Source organism: Vombatus ursinus, unplaced genomic scaffold (assembly GCF_900497805.2).
Source record: "Vombatus ursinus unplaced genomic scaffold, bare-nosed wombat genome assembly UNPS02014863.1, whole genome shotgun sequence".
NCBI lineage: Eukaryota > Metazoa > Chordata > Mammalia > Diprotodontia > Vombatidae > Vombatus > Vombatus ursinus.
The window spans coordinates 30,428,111-30,450,741 of record NW_020954641.1 but is presented as its reverse complement, the minus strand read 5'-3'; the positions used below and the strand labels follow the sequence as shown (position 1 = coordinate 30,450,741).

The 22,631-nt window shown below is 45.5% G+C and overlaps 1 protein-coding gene across 1 annotated transcript in view; it reads right to left on the bottom strand.

Moving 5' to 3' along the window:
- The window catches only part of SPARC (secreted protein acidic and cysteine rich), a 26,670-nt gene extending 10,041 nt beyond the window's left edge, over window positions 1–16,629 (bottom strand). Inside the window, exons 1-3 of the mRNA XM_027841783.1 lie at window positions 16,523–16,629; window positions 4,248–4,317; window positions 1,417–1,482 (exon numbers count right to left, since the gene is read on the bottom strand). Of these exons, the coding sequence (XP_027697584.1) occupies window positions 1,417–1,482; window positions 4,248–4,304 (123 nt within the window). The 5' untranslated portion in view covers window positions 4,305–4,317; window positions 16,523–16,629. The remainder of the gene's footprint in view (window positions 1–1,416; window positions 1,483–4,247; window positions 4,318–16,522) is intronic.
- Window positions 16,630–22,631: the final 6,002 nt, after the last annotated feature.

The window sequence follows — 22,631 nt, the reverse complement described above, 5'->3', positions numbered from 1 at the left end:
ATTGAGGGAATACCCATCAATTGGGGAATGACTGAACAAGTTGTGGTATATGAATGTAATGCAGTACTATTGTGCTATAAGAAACGATGAGTATGTGGACTTCAGAAAAGCCTGGAAAGACTTGTATGGACTGACGTTGAGTGAAGTGAGCAGAACCAGGAGAACATTGTACAAAGTAACAGCCATGCTGTGCAATGACTAACGCTGATAGACTTAGCCCTTCTCAGCAATGCAAGGATCGAATAACTCTCCAAAGGTCTCATGATGGAAAATGCTACCCACATTGAAAGAATGAACTATGGAGTTTGAATGCAGATCGAAGCCTATTTGCTATTTTTTTTCTTCTGTTTTATTTTCTCTTTCTTGCGGTTCCTCCTATTGATTTTAATTCTTCTTTATAACATCACTAATGTGAAAATATGTATAATAGGAATGTATATGTATAGCCTACATCAGATTTCGTGCCATCTTGGGGAGGGAGGGGGAGAAAAATTTAAAACTCAAATGTTTATGAAAGTGATTGCTGATAAATTAAAATAAATTAATAAAAAAAATCAATACAATTTTAAAAAAAGAATGAGATCACCATCTCCAAAAAAAATAAAAATAAGAGTTGCTGGGCATCTGCTCTGTGGAAGGGCCTGGGATTAATGCTAGATCATAAAGAGGTGAATAAAACCCAGTCCTCCTCAGGGATCTTGTAATCTAGCCAGGGAGTGTGCACATGTGAAAAAAAAAAAAAAAAAAAACATGGAAAAACCTACCAGGCAGGATGAACTAAGTGCTCAGTGAGTGGGGAAGCCAGTAAGTACTGAAGGTATCCTTCAGAGAAGAGAGAGATCCCTATGTGCAGGGAAATTAGGATGAGGGGGAGAGACAGAGAAGGAGAGAGGGAAGGAAGATCGGAGCAGCTTCCCAGAGTTGAGTTAGGTTTAAATGGTAAGGAGGAGGAAGGGAAGGATAAGCAAAATGGTTTATTCAAAGAACTACGAGAGGAGCATTAGAGAAAGCAGTAGAGGAAGTGAAGGGGAGTGGACAGAGAGATAAGACTGGAAAGATAGGGTGGGTTAGCTTGTGAAGGGCCTTGAATGCTAGGTTAAAGAATCTGGGCTTGATTCCACTTGGAGAAGGTTAGGCCCTGCAGGTTTCAATGGTGCTGGTGATGATTACCCATGTGTTGTGTGCCATACGTACAAGTATATACCTGCATGTAGTACGTTTCTCTTTGTGTGAACAAGGGCTATATAAGCACACGTCTCAACACCTGGGAAGGGGCAGACATTTGGCCAACACCCCCTCTTCCTTGAAGAATAGAATCCAAAGTCAACCTGGATTCCCTCATGAGACTGTAGCCAGCCAGGAAACTGGAGCTAAAGTTAGGCACCTTCGTGTGCAACTGGGAAACTGAGACCATACCTCGGTTATCTCGGCGACTGGCTCCTCCACCACTTCGGCCTCATCAGGAAGCGCCTCCTGCTGCTGCTGCAAGGGGAGGAAAATCAGGGAAACATTCAAGTTCACAACTGGAATCAGGCAGCTGGCCAACAACCCTCCCCCAAGGAAAGCTGATGCTGAGCATGAACCAAGGGCTAGCATTTCAGCTGGGGGATGGGGAACTCAATCTAACTTAAAGGACACTGGGTAAAGAAATCTCTGTCCTGGCCCAAGGCCAGGTAGCCCCTCCTAGGTACAACTCAGGCTAGCCAAGTCTCCCCGCAAGGCTCCTTTGTAGTCCTTAGTCACATCTATCCTTCTCCATACAACATCCTGAATGTGCTGGGGAATGTCAGGAAGGGGCTGCAGGGACATTATTGACGCTGAATCTGCCTCTGTCCCTTCCTACATGACTGGGGAGAGGTAAGGCTCTAATCAGGGATGTCTAGGTGGCGCAGTGGGTAGAGTATTAAACTTGGAGTCAGGAAGACCCGAGTATGATTTCTGTCTTCAAGACACTTAACTAGCTTTGTGATCCTGGGCAAGTCAGTTAACTTCTCTCTGCCTTACTTTCTCCATCTATAAAATGAAACTAATAATAGGATCTACTTCCCAGGGTTGTTATAATGATCAAATAAAGTCACATGTAAAGCAATTTGCAAACCTTAAAAGTGATAAGTAGATGCAAGCTACTAATGAAAGAATGGATTAAAAAGGGCTTTGGAAAGTTAAAAGCACTTTATAGATGTGAAGTGTTCTTCAAAGGGAATTTGTTCCATTGTGACATCCGTATTTGTGGGAATGGGCACTTGAGTCTGACACACCCTTCCTGGGCATTTGGCTTTGAGGATGATGATGATAATGATGATGATATTATGACATGGTCATATCCAGTTTAAAGTGGTGCTTTGTACCCTTGGCTCAAACTTGTCTAAAATATGAGGATAGCCCAGTAGAGGAGGGCAAAAACGAAAGGTTTGAAGTCTGGCCTAGAAGGTTGTTTGGTTCTGGTTGGTTTACCTAGATCAGTGATAGACCTGTAGCTTCAAGGACACACGTGGCCTCGAGGCCGCAGGTTCCCCACCCCTGACCTAGATTATGAGCTATCTCGAACTGCCAAGTGTATGACCAGGACTCCAGCTCCATGACTTCTTCTGAAGTTGTAATAATTTTCATAATAAATGCTTTAAGATTTACAAAGAGCTTTCCTTACAACAACTCAGTGAGGTAGTTAGTACCAGTATTGTTATCTTCAATTTACCTATAAGGAACCTGAGATCCAAAGAAATGAAGGGACACACGTGTCCCAGGGCACTAATAGCTAGGGAAAATCAGAGCCAGATCTGGGCCTCAGACGGTCTGCCTCCAAGTCCAGTGACGTTTCCAAATGGCCTCTCTTACACCTCCCCCCCCCCACTTCCCATTTGGCCTGTGAGCATCACACCCCTCCCCCCTCACTCCTCATTGCTGATATCTGTAGTCTTGTGCCTGGGTTATGGAACGGAAATCTGGTTAATCTGCCTTCCTCAGAAGAGAATTGGTGGGTGGGAAAGAGCCCTTGGAAACCCATGTGCAGATGGAGGATCATTCTCAAACAGGCACGCCAGGAAAAATCAATCCCACAGAGACCACTTGAGAATCCACCCTTTAGGAAATAAACAGTCATCAGGCTATTCTTTAGCTCCAGCTGCAGCCCCTGCTTTGGCAGGGCTCAGTCACACCAGGTGAGGGAATTTCTGCCATTAAACAGATTAGGAACCTTGGGCCCAGGAAGGTTCAAGTGATTTACTTAAGGCAGGGGTTGGTTCCTAAGCATGAACTTGTTTTATTTTTTAATATTTTAAAACTGTTTTACAATGTAATTGGTTTTCTTGCAATCCTATGTATTTTATACATTTAAAAAAAATTATTCTGAGTGCGTTTCCATAGGCTTCACCAGCCTGCCAAAGCAGTCTATGACATAAAAAAGGTTAGGAACCCCTGGTGTAAGGGGACATGGACCATTAAGTGACAAAGCTGAGACCAGAACTTATGTTCCCTTACTCTCAGACTCCTTCCACTACACTTCACTGAGAGAGAGAGACAGAGAGAGAAACAGTCAGGAAGACATAGGTTTAAATCTAGCCTCAGACACTACACTGGCCAAGTCACTTAACCTTCCTGTGCCTGTTTCCTCATCTGTAAAATTGGAAGGTTGGATTTTATGGCCTCTGATCCCATGATCTTTCAGTAAAGTAATACCTCAATGCCTCATCATGGTAAGGAGGCAATCCAGGGTACTCCAAGGCTGTACTTATAGAGTACAAACTCTGACAGGTTTTACCAAGATGGAAAGGCTTCAAAGTGTGGGCTAAGTGAAGAGCTGTCTGTCATGCAATCTTAGTTAAAAGGGTGTCACCAACAGCTGACCACAAGGTAATGAATGTTTTGGTCACAACAATTCTCAAAGTCTTCAAGGAGCTACTCCACTCAGTGGAAGGAGTACTCAGAATGGTGAAATCACAGCTCACTGAAGGGTTGAATATAATTCTAAGGCCATGTGGTATAGTGGATTTGGAGCCAAATCTGGGTTTAAAATCCTGGCTCTGCTACTTGCTACCTGTGTGACCTTTGGCAAAACAACTAAAATATTTACTGTGCCTCAGTTTCTTCATCTGTTAAATGAGAGCTGGACTGTGTATCTGGTTCAGGGTGGTGAAGGGATCCTTCTCTCCAGGAATTTTATGGAAGGGGAGTAGAGGGGGTTGAGATTGGAAGCCCTAAAGCTGGTGACAAAGAAAACAGATAGGTGGCTAAGGAGATGTAATACTTACAGGTGCTGCTAGTGCCCTGCCTGCCAGGCAAAGGACAAAGAAAATCCAGGCCCTCATGGTGCTAGTAACCCTGTGTGGGAGAAAGAAAACGAGAATTGAGTCTGTGGGAAATCTTGGATTGTGGGGGGGTCCTCCCCATTACTGAATCTCCAGCCAGGGAGTACCCAACCAGCCCCCTACTCCCAATCAGTGCACACAGGAAGGAATCCTCTAGGACCTTTCAGAAGTTTTGGGAAATTCACTTTAACTCAACAATACTGTGGGGGGAATACAGGAAGGGTGGCGGCTTCTACAGCATCTGAGGTTGTTTCCAGCTTAGATTCTACAATTCATTCTTCTCTCTCCCCTCTCCCTCTCTCTTTTCATCTTTCTTTCTTTCCTTTTTCTTGTCTCTCCCTCTCTTGTCTCTCTGACTCTCTCACAATACAATCCCGAAACTTCTCACCGTTTTATTGCCTCCCCTACATACAACTCAAAACTTCTCTTCCTACCAAGCCTTCCTTTCTTGAATAGGTATCCTTCTTATGTGTCTTCTCACCTCTCTCACACACATTCTCTTTTCCCAATCCTTGAATGCACGTGGACTTCAGTTCTCCTATACTCTCCCTCTCACAAACACGCTAGATTTCTCCTCCTTTTGCACATGCTCATCCTACACGTCTCCACACACATATGATTTATTCTTTCCCTTTCACACAAACTCCAAAATTTTCCCATCTCTTTTCTCACTCTCTTCCCTATATAAACAATCCCTGTAGTCTTGCCCTTAACCCCCCCCCCCCCCCGTCTCTTCTCACATATACCATCTTCTTTGACAATACACAGTTTATTCTTCCCCTCCCTCCGGTCTCAGGGTCTGCCTCTTTCATACACCCCCACCACACACATCCACACACACACACACACACACACACACCCCTACATCACTCGCTCACCCCTAACACAAGATGGTGGTCTGCACTAAATTCTGGATTGGCCCGTCTCTTCCCAGGAGGTTGTGTTAATCAGAGAAAATGAGATCCAGACCTCAAAACAATGAACACTGGGTTCCTGAAAAATGTCCCAACCTTTCTTACAGAGGGAAAAAATGTTCTTGAACTTCCACAGAGACTGTCATGTAACACATCTTTCCTGCATTTAATTTTCTTTTTATCCCCCCCAGAAAAATGAAGCAACTATTTCCATTTGAGACCTAGAATGTCCCTGGCCCCCATGACAGTTCTGAGAGCTCGCATTATGTGTCACTTGAAGGTTTTCACAAAGCACATTCCTCCTAACCATGTAAAGACTTCATTCTCTGGAACCCTGGGTTCTAGACTACTGCACATCTTCTTGGGCTTTCTGACCACTGAACCTAGCAGAATGAGGGAGGTCATAGTCACCTCAGAATATAAAGAGTGAAATATTCATTAGCCCTTTGTAACTCACATTTCTTATAGTCCTTTATGATTCATTGTTTACAAGTTATCTTATGGTAATCCTGTGAGGAAATAAGTTAGAGTATTATCATCTCCATTTTACGGAGGCAAAGACTGAGTCCCAGAGAAGTGCCTTATAGAATTTAGAGCAGGAGAGGACCTTAGAAATCACCTGGTCCAAACTCTAATGGTACATAAACTCTGCCTTGTATACGGTAAGCATTTAATAAATATTTGTCAAATAAACGAATTTTATGGATAAGAAAATTGGGGCCCAGAAATGTGAAGTGACTTCCCTAAGCTATTAAGTATGTCATACCCCTATTAAATTGAAGAAGCAGGATTTGAACCCATGTCTTCTGAATCTAGAGCTGGTGGTCTTTACACCACACTGTGCTGCTTCTGATCAAGCACCACACAGTTGGTATCAGAGCAGGGACTCAAACTCAGAGCTTGCCACTCACCTGCATTGCCTTTCCAGTCTCTGTGCTCATGACCTGCCACATCTCCCACTCCTGCACATGGATTTAGGATCTGGGGGATGCCCTAAGCCTGCCATTGTCTGGGCCCTGTTGACTTGAGATTTCTGGAACCTTCTTTCCCCCTCACACAGATCAAGGCTTGTCTGATCAAGACTCAAGATGGAAAACTTCCCTTCCTCCTGCTAGTTGGCATGTGGCTTTACGCAAATGAACCAGTGAAACTCTATCAATGAAAGGGTTGTCTGAGTTTGTTTGAAGGCAATCAATCAGAAACCAGACTTGCAGCTGGAAAAAATCATCTCTGCACCTCCAGGAGAGTTAATTGTGTCATGAGGATGGATCCCAGCCTGGACTGGAAATTTACCATATTGCTTTGAATAAGGGCCACCATTGCACAGAGACTGCATGTCTAAAATGAGATCTCTTTGAAAGGAAAAATAAATAAATAAACAGATGGTTATGCACTGAAAAATAACAGATTATAGGTGGCAGCCAGAAGTAGGAGGTGGGGTTGGGAGGAAGTACCAGTAATAGGTTACAGGTCTGGGAGCTGGACAGAGTAAATATTTCCTGATTCTGTTTCTAGGCAGAGGTCCTGTGTACCTCTTGGGCCACTGAAAGGGTTTATCTGTCAGCCAAGAGGGTCTGTCTCAACATCTTCTTGCCATCCTATCTAGATGGTAGCCCTTCCTTTCTCCCCAATGTGGCCAGAAGGGTATTCAAGGCTATAGACTGCCTTCAAGGCAGAATCCTGATCAGTGTTAAAGTACACAGGGACTTGGTTTGGGGCTGAGAGCTGAATAAGCAGGTCTATTTGCTCCCCTCCCCCCTGCAATGAAGCAGTGCTCAGGCCTAAGAAAGGATAGGTGGGGGAGTGACTAAGAGTATCTCAAGTCAGGGAAATCCAGGTGAATGGCCAGGATTACAAAGAGACGAGCTACTATACTACCCCTTCCCCTTGGAAGTAAGCTTTTGAATCTTGGGTCCTGGATTAGATAGCTGGCCCCATCTCTAAGAAACAAACAAAAATGGTTAAAAAAGAAACAATATGGGGTAGTGTAAAGCATGACAGACTGGGAGTTGGAAAACCACAGTCTGAAGCCTGTTTCTGATACTGCATGACCTTGGACAAATCCCTTCCTCTCTCTGGACAGAAGTTTCCTCTAAATATAAAAGAGGTGTCTTTGGGACGTCACCTAAGGTAGCCATCAAAATTCCTTGGTGGGTTAGATGACGCATTTTTGTATCTTGTTATAGCCTAACTGTTGATCTCTGCCCACTCACAGAAAGGTACACAGTTCAGCAAATGGTCCAATGGTCCTTGCCCAAAAGTAGGGAACTATGAAAGGACCTTTCAAAACCAACCAAAGTGTCAATACACATGGAAGGCAGTCTGTACCAATGCAAATGTTAACTTACTTCTCCTTCAGGCCAAGTAGAATAAACAAAACAAGAGATGGTAAGAAGGAAGCTTATGAAACAAGCTATCCTTGTAGGACAAGCAAGCTTTGAGAAGTTACCTATGTCACTGGCCTCTCCATCAAGTGGGCTGCTTCCACAACTGGGACCAGAGAGCAAAGCCAACTGCTTGTCTCACAGAGTATTTTCCTAGGTGCATAGCTACAACTTCTTTCTCCTTATTCCCTCCTCCCACAACTCCTCCCTGGAGGACTCTGCAGGACCCTTAGGAAACCCTCATGAGACAGCTCCAAAAAAAGCCACAGCATCCTCACACTCTGCTGTGACAGCCCAGAAGGAGAATGGGGGCTGAACGGAAATGATGGCACCTCTGGAGTCTGAACACAGTGGGCAATGACTCATACATCTCTCCCCACGAGGGTATAACCTAAGTCCAATAGGCCCACCTAAGGCGTTTTAGCTGCCCTTAAAATAGATGGTCTACATTTCTGGACATGGCCAATGTAAGAATTTGTTTTGCATATTTGTTATGAGTTCTGTTTTCCTTCTCTTTTCTTTTTTTTCCCAATAGGGCAGGGAAGAGATTGAGGTGGGAGAGTGAGAAAATAAACTCTTGTTAATTGAAAAAAAATTTTTTTTTAAAGATGGATGGTCAAACCTGACCTATCTGTTGTGTCCAACCTTATTAAATAATCCCCCTCATATTTTTAAAGCTCTTTACACTTTTCAACATATATCTTCATCATCTCATTTGTTGCTCAAATTCTATGAGGAAAGGGATTATTGCTTCTATACAGAAATGGATGCTCAGCAAGAGGTAATGTAATCACTTTGTAGGGGTTACATGGTTAATATTAAAAGCTAAACCTAGAACCTAGGTCTTATGCTTCCCAGTACAACTGGATGCTGCCATTATGCTCCAGTTCTCTCACACACAAGAACCCATCATAGAACTTCCAAACTGGAAGAGAACTCAGAAACCATCCAGACCAACCTGTACCTGAACAAGAATCCTCACGTTAGTATCCTTGATAGTGATCAACCTATTGCTTAAATAGCTCTAGTGACGGGAAACTCACTACTTTGAAAGGAATATCATTCCACTTTTGGACAGGTCTAATTGTTAGAAAGCTTTTCCTAATAGGGAGTTGAAATCTGCTTCCCTGAAACCCCACCAGTCTCAGTTCTGCCTTCTGGGGTCAAGAAAAACAAGTCTAATCTCTCTTTCCCATGACAGTCCTTCAGATATTCAAAGATAAGAATCATCTACCTTCTCTTCTCTAGGTTACACATCCTCTATCTCTCTCGTGCACGAGCTAAACATTTCTTCAAGGTCAGAGAACAGTAGTGCTGTGGGACCTGGTAATGTTAGATGTGGACCTATGCTGTGGTCCCATCTCTGTCACTGATTGACCATGTGACCTTCTACAAATCATTCCTCCTTTCTGGGTCTCTGCTCTCCATCTATCGGTCGAAGATCCTTAAGGGAAGGGACTTTGTAAGTTTTGTCTTTGTATCCCTTGGTTGAAACAGCACTTTGAACATAATAGATGTTTAATAAGTGCTTAGTGAATTGACTAAACTGAATTGAGTTAAACTGAGTTAAACTGAGGAGCTTGACGGAGGTTAGAAGCTGATGGAAGGGAGGCATACTCTGACACACCACTGCCAGGCATTTCCTTTGGCGTAGTGGCTGCAGAAAGCAGACAGTCCTCAAAGCCAGAACCCCCACTCTCTTCTTTTCCTGTTCTGAACACCAAGTCCCTTCCTCTGGCTTTTGTTTGTTCTAGAAGCTTCTGAAAGACTTTCCTTACTGCCAACAACAGTGGAAACTGAGATCACTCAATCTTCTCAGGACTGGCCTTAGGGATGGAAAAGAACAGCTAAATTGGTTGGGCCTTTCTACTCTTCCTCTTCCCTGCTTCATAAGCAAGGACTCTGCCCCAGACACTTGGATAGGACACAGACTAGCTCCTGGGAAAAAGAGGAAGGGGCAGACTGGTCATCAGGCTGGTCTTCAGCACCAAGACAGAAAGAAGACACTGCTCCTCTTGCTATGGAGGAGGTTATGAAGGCTATCGGCCTATCTATGTCTCTAGCACAAGAAAGTGCAGTCCCAGAGGATGAGGGTCTGGGCTCCTTAGCCAAGGTCAAGTCTGCAGGCTCCAGTTATGCGGTTTGGAGGGAGACTATAGAAATTCAAATAGTTCCACCCAATAAACAAACTTTACCCCACAGAAAAGGGAAAATAAACCTAAAGGATCAACACCACCACTAAAAAAATATCAGGCCCTGCAGGAAGACCACCTCTAGTCTCTTTTATTATGGGCATCACTGGGACATTGAGTCAGCTTTGCCAGGCCCCACAGGTTGTCCTATCCTAAACTGGCCCTGCAGTGTCCTTACAGGCTTATATCTAAGGCAGTGTATTTAAGTGCCTTAAAGAATCCCAAATTGGGAAGCAGGGGATCTGAGCCTGCTCTACCCCCACTTGGCTACATGACTTTAGGCTAGCCAGCTCTCTTCACTGGGCCCCAATTTCCCCATCTAACAGAATAAAACCTGCCCTACTAGGGTTGCTATGGGATTAATGAGACAACAGATATAAGAGAGCTTCAACTGGTATGAAGGAGATAAAATTAAGTATAGATCAGTCAGGAATTCTTGGAAGGACCCTAGCTTATTCTTACATGTTGTGGGACAATTTGTTATAATCTGGACTGGGGGGATGTCCTATTTCTGGGAAGCAAGTAGATTTTGCATTTACCCCCAGAAAAAATAAGGTTCAGTGTTTCTTGTTGGTATTGCAAAGATGGTTGGGCCATCCTTGTTCTGACTTAGCTTGGGTTTGGGCCAGCCATCTTGGCAGAACCATTTCATAGTTGGGCTTCTCTATAGGGGTAGAACTTCTCTCGGGGAAAACAAGGGACTAAATAGAAGCAAGTGACCTTGAAATTCAGGGACAATGGCTCTTGGAAGCATTGGGCCGGCTCCCTAGATGGAAGATGCAGCCCTAGCACAGAACTGAAGCTGGTTACATAAGTGCCCCCCTTCAGATGCCACGTTAGTAATGAACGGAATAGACAGGCACAGGGGAGGGGCCCATAATTATTCTCTGGCTCCCCCTGGAGGCCAGATTTAGGACAACAGCCTAGACAAAAAAGATACCCTAGGATTCACAGGATTTGGAGTTGCAAGGAACCTTAGAGATCATGTAGTTCAACCCCATCTTTCCACGAAGGAGAAAACTGAGGCCCAGAGAATTTAAGTGACCTGCCCAAGGTCACAGCAGTATTTGAAACAGGTCCTCTGCCTTCCAATTTCATGCTCTTCCCTTCTGGGCTACAGGCCTGTTCCCTAGGTACTTGTTTTCTGAGCCCCTCCCTGCATTCTCGTTCTTGCCCCCTTATATTGCCCCTACCCCTTACAATGCCTAGTGAGCTCCCTTCCCTAACTCCATCCAAAAAAAAAATAATTCCCAATAACATATGTGAATTTGGATAGCTTACCTAAAGGAATTGCAGGAATTTTAGCCAGGCTAGGTAGGAAGAGACATATTTAGGCACTAATATATTTGGGGGACCTCTTAATAATAATGACTTCTATTTCTACAACACATAAAGGTTTACAAAGTGATTTCCCCACAACAACAGAAAATGAATTTGAGGCTCAGGCTAGTCGTGACTTGCCCAAGGCCACATAGAACAGGTATGAAATGCTGGAGCCCTAATCCCAAATCCTGTGCTCTTTGCACCACGCCAGGTGGCCAGATGTAATATTGGCCTCAGAGTCCCATACGAGAAAGCAGGAAACCCAGGTCCTAGTTCCAGCTTTACCATTAACATATTGTGTGACCTGGGCCAAGTCACTTCTACTCTTTGGGTCTACGTCTTCCTTTGTAAAAAGAGGGGCTGGATTAGACGATCTGGAAGGTCCTTTCCAGCTTTAAACTATTGCTTGGAAAAATCTATCAAGTGTTTATTTTCCAAATAAGTCTTTTATGTGTGTCCCAGGATAGAGCTGGATGGAAATGGGGAGGGGAAGGCTGAGGAGTGGAAAAACAGCAGCCTTGGGTCAACAGCCAAAGTCATCAGAAAACCTGGGACTAAGAAGATCATTTAACACTATTCTCTACCCTCACCCCAAGTGAGACTGGGAGGGGACCTCCAAGGGCTCGGGTCTGAAACTTTGGATTATTCTGAGAAGAAAGGTCCCAAAGATAGATCTAGCTTGCCAGAGCCAATGGGGAGGCTACTATGGACGAGATGTCCCTAAATGGGCCGGCTCCAGCCCCAGCAAGACCACAACACAAGCAAATATCCCTTGATGGGCTTGTTTCTTTCCATCCCTGAACCAAGCCAGACTCGCCAACAGGGCTCTCCCGGTCGCCAGGTTGTTTGTGCAGAAGGGGGACCAAGCTCAGGCCAGATGTTGACATCTGTAAACGAACAGTGGGGTGAGGCATGGAGTTGGTTTCCTGTCCAGCCTGCTTCTCCTTAGGGAGTTGAGGACACTGTTTTTCTAACTAATTTCAGTTAGTTCATAGCTTGACCTGGGGCAAGAGTTCGGTGGCCCTTCTAAGCCAGCTGTTTTACACTGAAGTTCCTTTATTCTCTCCTTCCAACTCATATGTTTCAAAAGAAAAGAGGGAGACAAGAGGGGTACAGTGGAAAAGAGCGCTATATTTAGAGTGAGAGGATTGGGGTTCAAATCCTGGCTTTGCTACTTACTACCTATGTAATTTCTGGCAAGTTACCTTTTCTCTTTGAGCTCAGTTTCTTCATCTGTAAAATTAAGAGGTTGGAGCAAGTTCTTTCCAGCTCTAAATCTGTGATCCTCACTAAATCTATGATGCTCACTGTCCTCCCAAACCACTGCCCAAAGTCATGAGCTCCAAGAATGAATCCTGCCTCTCTACTACTTAGAAGCTATGTGCTCCTGGACAAAGCATGTCCCCATCCTGAGCCTCAATTTCCTCATAAGCAAAATGGGTATAATTCCAGCACTACCTTCCTTGTGGGCTTGTGGTTGTGAGGATCAAATGAAATAAAGTGTTAAATGACAGCTGTTATGATCACCACCATTATTGTATTTCAGATGACCAAGATGACAGGGTACATGAGGAATACTGTTAAAATCTATGGTACTGATTCCTCCAGAAGGCAAATGCCCCGAATAATTGGGGGATGGGTACCTACACTTTTTTCTGGGGAGTAAAGGGAGTGGCAGGCCAGACATCATGGTGAGTGTGTCTGGGCTGGAACTAAGGAAACTAGGGCTCCAGTCTGACACTAATCTGTGACGTGGCCCTGCCCAAGTCCCTTACATCCTCTGAGCCTCAGTCTCCCCACTTGTTTGCCCGTTCCAGTAGAATGTGTTTGAAGCACAAGAACTGTTTTTCATTTTGTCTTTTTGTTGTTGTTATTGTTGTTTAGTTGTTTTCAGTCCTGTTCCATTCTTCACGGCCCTACTTGGAGATTTCCTGGCAGAGATACTGAAGTGGTTTGCCATTTCCTTCTCCAGCTCATCTGACAGATGAGGAAACTGAGGCAAACAGGGTGAAGTGATTTGCCCAGGTCACACAGCTAGTGAGTGTCTGAGGCCAGATGTGAACTCAGGAAGATGAGTCTTCCTGACTTTGTCTTTATGCCTGTGGAGTAGGTGATTTAATAAATGAATATTGGGATAGATGGATGGATGCTAGGGTTAGATTAGATACTCTCTAAGGTCTCCTCTAGCTCTGATAACATATGTTCTAAAGCCCATTCCAGCTCTGATGTTCTGTGTTCTATGTCCTAAGAACCCTGCCAGATCTAATATTTTATGGCCTCTGTGATTCAAACGAATAGCTTGTTAGTGTGAGAATCTGCCCATCCTGCTCCTAGGAGCCCCTTCAACAATACATAGCTACAAAATGTACACATGAACCCACACACTCCCCTTGTCCCAATGGGGCGTGCTTGCTAAGGCAGGGCTATGCTTTCCTGTCCTGTAATCCCAGCTCTTTGAGGCTGGGGCTAATTTCCTCTAATTCTAGTGTGTTTGGGGCCGGGAATTCCACAAACTGGTTCCTTTTATGGCCCCACTAAAGCAAGGGCTGCAGGAAACCTCAGTTCTGGGGAAAAGAGTAGTTGGGTCAAAAAGTAAATCTCTGGGTCTGCCTTGCTGAAATTTCTAGAGGGGCTTTAGGTAGGAAGGGGGTTCAGCCTCTGGCCACAGCGGAGAGAGCCCAAGGAGGAAAGAGGCTTTATGATTTGGGAAAAGAAAGACTCCTAGGTTCTTACTCACCCTCTTTATTTGGGATCTATTTTTCATTGAATGATATATAAGTGTGTGATCTCTAAGTTTTTGTTTTTATGGTTCATTTCTGTATGCATAGGTGTTTGTACATGCATATATATGTATTTGTTTGTATGTATATGGTTGTAGCCATGTCTTCTTATGTCTTTGGGTGGTCGTTACATTTATGCGTGCATGTATCTAAGACTTTTCCAAAGAGATCCCCAGACCTTCCTTTATTCTGTTCTGCAACTCCTATTTATCTAGAGTTTATTCAGGACAGGCAAACAGTCCCCACTGGGAGAAGTGCTCCCCCTCACAAACAAAGCCTCTAACTACTAGGCTCCTTATTCATCTCCAGAGCCACTCATGTTTAATCTAAACCAGCTTTCCCTAACAAAGTGGGTACGTGGTACTTGGGGACTGGGGGGAGAATTGAGGCAGAGAAAGAGAAGGGCCTAGAGAGGCAACTTGGGCCCATGCCTGGAGGCTGGACAGAGGAACAAGCCACAGAGAGCTTTGGGATGTTCTGGAAAAGAAGGGGGAGGCCCTCACAAAGTGTTCCCAACCTCCACTTCCCCGGGAGGTCTGCCTCACACCTCCCTTAGACCAAGAGACCCTGAAAAAAGGTTACCATGGCAACACACATTCCTCTGGGCCTGAGTCATGGCAGAGGAGAGATTTTTCAGAGGGTGGAAAAAGTTTCAAAAGTAGATTCCCTAACCCCTTGGTGGCCTCCCCCCAACCACACGCAACTCCCCCCTCCCTTCGAACCTCCCAGCCTCTGTCGATGTGGCAGACAATGGCGGTGGTTAACTCTTTCCACCATGAGCATTAGCTTCCACCCCAAACTCCTTGGCCCTCTAGAGGTCCCTCCCTCCCTCCCTCCCTCCCTCCTTCCGTCCTCTTTTAGGAAAAGGAACAATTGGCATGGCTTTTACTGAGATACTCCCAATACTGAGAGAAAAACCAGATCCAGAATCTGGCATCATTCCACCCAAGGGCACCAGGTAGGAAAAGAGAATCCCTTCCACTGAAGATGTCATTGCCCCAGGGCAGTGTTTCTGGAAACAAGTTTTTCCCTCACACAGGGCAGTTTGTGTCTTGCTGGCTCCCTTTGGCCAGTGAAATCACAGATGCGGTTTTACATAAGAATAACAATAACATTTCATATTTCTTTACAGTTTACCAAAGGGCCTTCCTCACCACAGTCCTGGGAGGCTGATCCTGCAAAGCTTCATCTCTTCATCTTCAAGATATATAAACTGAGGCTCATAGAAGGGAATTGACTTACCCAGGGTCATACAGCATCAGAATCAAAATTCAGACCCAAGTCTCCCAGCTCCCTGGCCAAAGATCTTCACATTACAGTGCCTTTCCCTTACCCCAAGCCCACCATTTTGTCCTCAGTCTCCTTCAGGAAGAAACTGCAGCTAATAGGAGGCAAGTATTTGGAGCTGAAGGGAACTCACAAGGTGGTGTGGGGTTTTACTGGGCAGAACAATGCTGAGAAACAACCCTGTTCAGGGCCAGCCCTTAGAACAACCAAGTGGGCACTGAAGTCAAGGTAGCCAAGGCAGTTCTTGGCAGCTTCCTTCCCCTTAGGAGCCCCTCCTAGACACTGGGCTCCCCTCCCCCTCCTCATTCTACATACTCTTCTGCAAATGAAAAGCTTTTTCAGGTCTTGGAGTTAGTGATTTAATGTGTTACCTGGGTTGGGGGTGGGGGAGAAGGGAAGCAGCAGCACTTGAAGAGAAAGAAGGACAGGGCTGGTGGCCAATATTTAACCCTGAGGAATGGATCTAATAGTAGAGCTTCAGGCACAGTGATGTGGAGCCCAGGAGAGCTTTGTATGCATATATGTATCTGTAGCTACATATATACATATATTTGTGTATGTATGTATATGCATATATACATTTGCATATATGCATTATATTTTGGTGGGGTGTCCTCTCACAGCCCTTCCAATCACATTCCACCTACATTTCCTCATTTGCCAAAACCCTTTTTTTCTGAAAACTTCTCTCTTATGGAACAGGCAGCTGAGCCAATTCTGAGCATCAGCTCTGATGCCTCTGCATATTTGCATAGATCTCAATTCACAGCAAAAGGCAGAGGTATGGTACCTGGCTCGTCACTCACTCCCTGTGATTCAGGGTAAGTCCCTTCCTCTGTAAGCCTCAGTTTCCAAACTCATAATATGAGGAAGATAGACGAGCTCCCTCAAAAATCTACTCTCCCTAGCTCCGATCAATGATTCTACAATTTACAGGGCAGGGGCAAGGGAGATGACGGCCCTCCACCAACCATTGGGAGAAAACCGAAAGGTGCAAAGCTGGAGAATGGGACCTTCTGACACCCCCAGCTCCCAACTTCATAAAAGGAAACTGGTACGGGTGAGTGGGAGGGGAGAGGAGTACTTTATGTGTGGATATATGTAGGCTAAAACTCACCAGGCAGATTTCCTACCCCTCAAAGTGGCCTATGTAAAAAAGGGGTGCAGAGTACAGAAGGTTCATGGTGACTCCAGTCTCCCCAAAAAGTGAAGGGCACACGGCTCCAGCTGGAGGAGAGGTGTGCGCTGGGAAGTACTGCCTATACCCTGAGTAGGGAGCATAAATTCAGTAACGAAGAGTTCCCACAGATAAAGGAAGAAATGGGGAGAGGGGCATACCTCAGTGACTGGGCAGCAAGCAGTGCAGTCAGCAGAGAGCTTCGGGCAGTCTGAAGGTCTGGAGGAATCTGGAGGGTTTAGAAGCAAGCAACAGGAAACCACTTGCAGCACTGGGCTGGGTCTCTCTTACTCCCTCCTCCTCTCTCCCACTCCCGCTCCCCCTCCCCCTCCCCAAATCTGTCTCTGTCTCTCAATTCTTTCTCTCTCTGTGGTGGGCTGTCCTAACTAGTCTCCCCCAACTCCGCCCTCTCTCCCTCCCTTCCTCCCTGATCTATTCTGAGCCTGCTGGACTCAAAGCAAAGCTAGACAAAATGAAGGCCACACCAATGGGAACTGGGGGGAGCTGTGGCTTGTTGGGGGCCAGTTTCTACAGGCCAAGTAGAAGACTTGCCTATATATGGTGGTACTATCAAATTACTTAAGGAGGACCCCAGTAGCATCTCCTGCCCCAAAGTTTCACTTCAAGATAAGGCAGTACCCCTCCCTATAAATTATAACTTCATTCCTCAAGTCTTCAGGAGTCCCCTATTAATTGCAAATATCCCTAGGAAGAAGTAGGAGTCAGGAAATATATACTGTCGTCCTAGATCTGACACTAACTCGATATGTAGCACTGGGCAAGTCACTTCCTTTTTCAGGGCCTCAGTTTATTTATCTGTGTAACGAAAGGCTTGGATTGAGTGCTTTCTAAGGTCTTTTGCACAGCTCCGACAGTCTGTGATTCAGCTATTGTCAGGGGTCAGGGATAGGGCTTTGTCTCTGGCTTGGATTAAAGGTTCATTCTGAGGCTGGAGTCAAGGCTCAGTCTAGGACCAGGGTTTCGGATTAGGGCTTGATGTGCTCCTGTGAGGCAGTGGTTCCCTATCTGCAGCTAATGAGGCCCTCTGGGAAGACATCATTTTCACTCTTTCTCACCCGACCTGTCCAATCAGTTGCAAATCTTATTGTTCCTGCCTACAGAGCCCTTACATCCTCTCCCTTCTCTTCACACAGCCACCAAGGTCCTTGTCAGCTCAACTGGACTATTAGAACAACCTGTCTCAAGTTTCTCCCCTCTCCAATCCACCCTCCACACAGCGGCCAAAGGGATTTTCCTAAAGCATAGGTTTGACCACATCACTTCCCTGCTCAGTAAACTCCAGTGGTTCCCTTTTACATCTAGGATCAAATGAAAATTCCTCTGGCATCTAAACCCTTCAGAATTCTGTCCCAATATAAATTTATAGGCTTATTATATATTATCATCTCATTGTTTTTGTACTGGCTGCTTCTCTCCTGCCAGGAATATACTCCTTCTTTACTTCTGCCTCTTAGATCCCTAATTTTCTTTAAAGCTCAGTTTAAGCATCACCTTCTATAGAAGGCCTTTTCTTATTCTCTCAGCTACAAGTACTTTCTTCTCAAAATTATCTTATATTTATGTATTTATTTTGTATATACTTAAACAAGCTGACCTGAAAGTCTTGGTACCAAGAACACCCTGTTTATGTATTCGTTGTCTCCTCTGACAGAATGTAAGCCTCTTGAGGGCAGTGATGGTTTCTTTTTTGTCTCTGCATCCCTAGCACTTAGGATAGTGCCTAGCACATTGCTGTTCATCCTTCCTTCTCGAAGAGGACCATGAAGTCGGGGAGATGCACATAGTAGGTGCACATAGTAGGTTCTTAATAAGTATTGTCAATTGAATCTGGTGGGCATTTGATTTGAATGGTATATTGCCATGAGGACTCTCTGTCCAGTAAAATGAGTACTTAATATGTTTGTACTTAATGTCTTTCATTCTAGAACACAGACTATCAGACTTGGAAGGGCTCTTAGGATGTATTTAACATCCCAGGCTGGCCAATCCTAAAAGGGACCCCGGGTGTTACCTAGTCCAACCTCCTTACTAATGTGGGGATAGCTGTCTACATCATCCCTTACAGTTCATACAGCTTGTTTGATCATCTGTAGGAATGGGGGGGGAGTTCATTATCTCTCAGGTGAATCCACTCCATTGTTAGATGGTTTTGTCAGGAAGTTCTCTAAAGCATAATAATCTGGGCTCTAGTCTTGGCTCTACAAGGAGCAGAGATGTCACTAATAAGGTGTGTGATCTTGGGCTGGTCACTTAACCTTTATGGGGGCCTCGGTTTCCTTGTCTATACGATGAGGGAATCCAATTCACTGATCTCTGAGGTCCCTCTTTGCCCTGATCTTGAGTCTCTTTATGGGTCCTAGGTGTGTCTTCCTTAGGATGTCCACACTCATGTGCCTGCCTAAAACAAATGTACCGTGCTTTTAGAGCTACTCACTGAGACCAGGGCTCCAGGAGTAGGGGGAGGGGGCATGAGAAGGGGCACATGGGACCAGAGAGGGTCTGAGCATTCTCAAATTACCCAGCCCTTCCCATGATGCAGCATCTTTATCCCTGCCAGCACTCACAAAGACCTCATTGTTCATGGGGCCACTTTGTCCATTGCTCTTAAAGGGGCAGGCGGCCAGCACCAAACTGAAGCAGGTGAAGTTTGACTCTGGTGTCTTTCCCCATAATGGCAGCTCACATTTCCATAGTGCTTGATGGTTAAAAAATATTTTACTTCCATTATCTTTTTTGATCCCTCAAAAGAACCCTGGGAAGTGGGCAGGGCAGGGATTGTTGTCCTTATGTTAAAGAGGAAGAAGCTGAACCCAGAGACACAAAGTTCTTTGTTTAAAGTCACACAACAAGCAGAATCCAAGTATCCCAAGTGTGATGCTTTTTCTGCTACTACAGGAGAATACCCCCCTGTCTCACCTCCTCCACACCTCTCAACAGCCTCTCCCTCAAGTGCTCTCAGGAGGTCTCCACCACCCAGAGGACCCCACTGGGAATAAGTCTCTTGTGTCCTGCTTCCATCAAGAGTTCACCCTCCTGTGCCCCACTCCCCCAGCCTCTCTTGCTCACCACTAAATCACTAATGAGGTCAGGGTGTAATCCCTTTGGGTGACACACTCGCACTTCCACGGGAGCTTTCTAGAATGACTGTAATAGTAGGAATTCAGAGTGGCAGGGAGGGCCCCACCACTGCACACGAAATCGGGGGGACCTTTCTGTCTTCTCTCTAGATGACTTCTTTTAAATGTGGTATCTCCCTCCATTAGAGTGTGAAATTCTTGGGACCAGGGACTGTTTTGCTTTTTCCTATTTGTATTCCCAGTGTTTGGCACATAGGAACAGCTTAATGATTTTTCATTCATTCGTTTAAGCCATTTTGCATAGGCCCTCAGATTCAGCCATGTGAAGTATAAGCCCGATCAAAGCTGGCCTCCCCAGTATATTTGGTCTTTAGCTAAAGATGAGTTTCTAGTCCCTGATACATTACTATTAGTGTGATCTTCCCTTCTCTTGGCCTCAATTTCCCCATTTGTAAAATGGGAATAATAATCATCTCTGACCTACTCAGGCTGTTGTGAAGAACAAATGAATGTAGCAGAAAGGGCATTGGTCTGAGTGTCAGGAGACGTGGGATCAAGTTTTGGCTCTTTTACTGATGAGCTGTGTGACCCAAGCAAAGTCTACTCTGTGGACCTTATTTTCCTCCCCTGTACATAGAGGGAGGCCCCTCTCAGGCCCCTTCCAGCTCTGACAATCTGTGATTCTAAGCTCTAAACCCAGGGCTGTGGATGCCTTTAGAACACTTTCCTCTACCAGACCTCCCTCATCTTGGCCTGGGTTGAACAAACTCTGGGATGGATTGGCTTTGCCTCCTCCCTCAGCCCTCTAAGTCTCAATTATTGCAGCTGTTGGTTTTCATCCTATGAACAGACACCAATTTTTTTTTTCCTGAAACTCCTCACATCTGGAAAAATTTTTTTTAAACTGAAGGGGAGTTGCGGAGGGAGAGAAACTTAAAACCTAGTCCTGACAACGTGGCAGTTCTTACGTGTTCCCTGATGTGGCCTGGAAGTCAAACATCTTTCCAGAGCACAGCAGCTGGGAGTTGGGTGATTACTGCTACCACCACCACCATCAACGTGGCAGCCTCCACTGGTGACTCAGCAGGCACCACATGGAAGGAAATTAGCAGCATTTGGAGGGGTCCTCTCTTTGGGGCTGGGGCCTGGTAGATGAACTACCTCTCTGAGTGGCCCTCAAAATGAAACAGACCAGCTTTTCCTTTCTCCCATTACCCTCTCTGTGTCCTTCCCTCCCTCATTTTCCTGCTGGGAAAAGAAAACAGGCCTGTCTGAAACAGGACTGGCCCCTTGCAAGACCGAGAAAGGAAGAAAGATTCTCTTTGGTGCCCTCCAACTCCCATTTCAGGCTCTCTCCTCTCTTTGTCATCTCTTTCTCTCTGAAACAGAAGCCAACAGTTTCCTATTCAAAAAATGTAGAAAGTCAGAACTAAAAGGGACCTCTCAGCATGGAAAGTCAGAATCACAAGAAACCTCAGAACACAGAAGGTTAAACCCGCAAGGGGTCTTAGCCCAAAGATGCTAGTGAAAGGGATGCAGAGATCATTGAGCTGGTCTCATTTAAAAGAAGAGGAAGCATGGGCTCAGAGAGAAGTGACATGCCCATAGTCCATCACTATGAAACTGCACTGGTCCAGGTGAGGGAGGGGGGAAGAGCGTTCTTTTCTTTGAAGTAGCCCATGAAAGGAGTGATCAGTTCATGAGGTGGGTGAGGGATGTTGCTGGTAGGGAAGCCCTCAAATGGTGCAGGGGAAGAGGCTGGACAACCATCTGCATTTCTATACCCTGGGAAGCCCAGTAAACCACTGGACTAGGTCACGTGGTGGCACCAGCTATCAGTGAATCTGCCAGCCGACGAACTTGATCCTTCAGTCTGTTAGCATTGTGTGATGATTTGCAGCCAAAGTCCTGGGTTCCAGTTCCTCCTCTGACGACTCTCTTACAAGCTGCCTGAGCATAGACAAGTCACTTCATCTAGATAAGCCAGACTCCTCATCTGCAGGTTGTTGTGAGGAAAATGCTGTACATTGGGAAAATAACTGCTATAGAACAGTTATTATTATTATCATTATTAGCAACTAAAGCCTTACTGCAGATTATGACAGCTAGTGGAAGTGAAGGCCCAGTGGATAAAACCAGGCTAGGCACAAGAATCGGGGCCCTGAAAGGGGAAGATGAGGGAGAAGGGTGCCAAAAATGAGCTTCGCTGCTTTCACAGTCTTAAAGATACCAGCCCAGCAGCTGGAATTCATCTGCTTTAGGAACCTCTCTGACCCACTGTTGCCCTGACCCACAGGGCAGTAAATCTCCGTTTTCTAACTGCCCAGCTGGTGCAGGAGGGACCTGCTGTGATTACATACCCTTTTTTGGGCTTGGTAACATGCAGCAGACCAGTTAAGAGCTTGTAGGCCTCCTCTTCCCTTCTTTTCTCCCCTCCACCATTTCTTCTTTTCTCCGATCTCCTTTCCCCTCTTCTGTTCCAGCTTCTCCTCTCTCCATTCTCCCTCTTCTCCCCTTGTTGACTCTTTCCCCCCACTCCCACCCCTGCCCCCCTCCCTTCCCCTTCTTTTTATTCTTCCTTGATCAACTCTCACTTTTCTTTCAGACTGAGTCTCCCTGGTCACTCCTTCCCCCTCTCACTATTGATTGGTCAGAGAGAGTTAACCTGTTCCCTTTTATGAATGGGTCGGCTGGCCCCTCCTTAGACAGCCTGGTGACCCCCCTACTCTTGGGGGGGGTCACTACATTGATGCTGGGCTTAGTGTGGACACCCAACAGCCTGCTGCAGAACTCCCTAGTTTAAGTGTTGCACCAGCCCCAGCCTCTCTAGTAACAGGGACCACAAGCCTGGGCCACCACACCCTGTCTATCACATTTCTTGGAGCAGCTATTCAAAATCTCATCAATCATCCTACCCCACCCCCTTCTCCCTCCCTTTCATCAGAGAGCCTCACCGACTTTACTGAGAATATTTAGGCTGTGACCTCCCCTTTCTCTCTTAGTCTACACCTCAAAACCCTTCTATAATGTTCTCTCCCCTCCACCCCCTTCCCTCTCCCTTTGCTCTAGTTTCCAGAAAGAATTGACCTTTCTCCTAGTCAAGGCAACTCCTTTACTTGTGTCCTTGATCTCATTCTCTCAGGGATTTTAACTCTTTGATCATTTTCTTCTC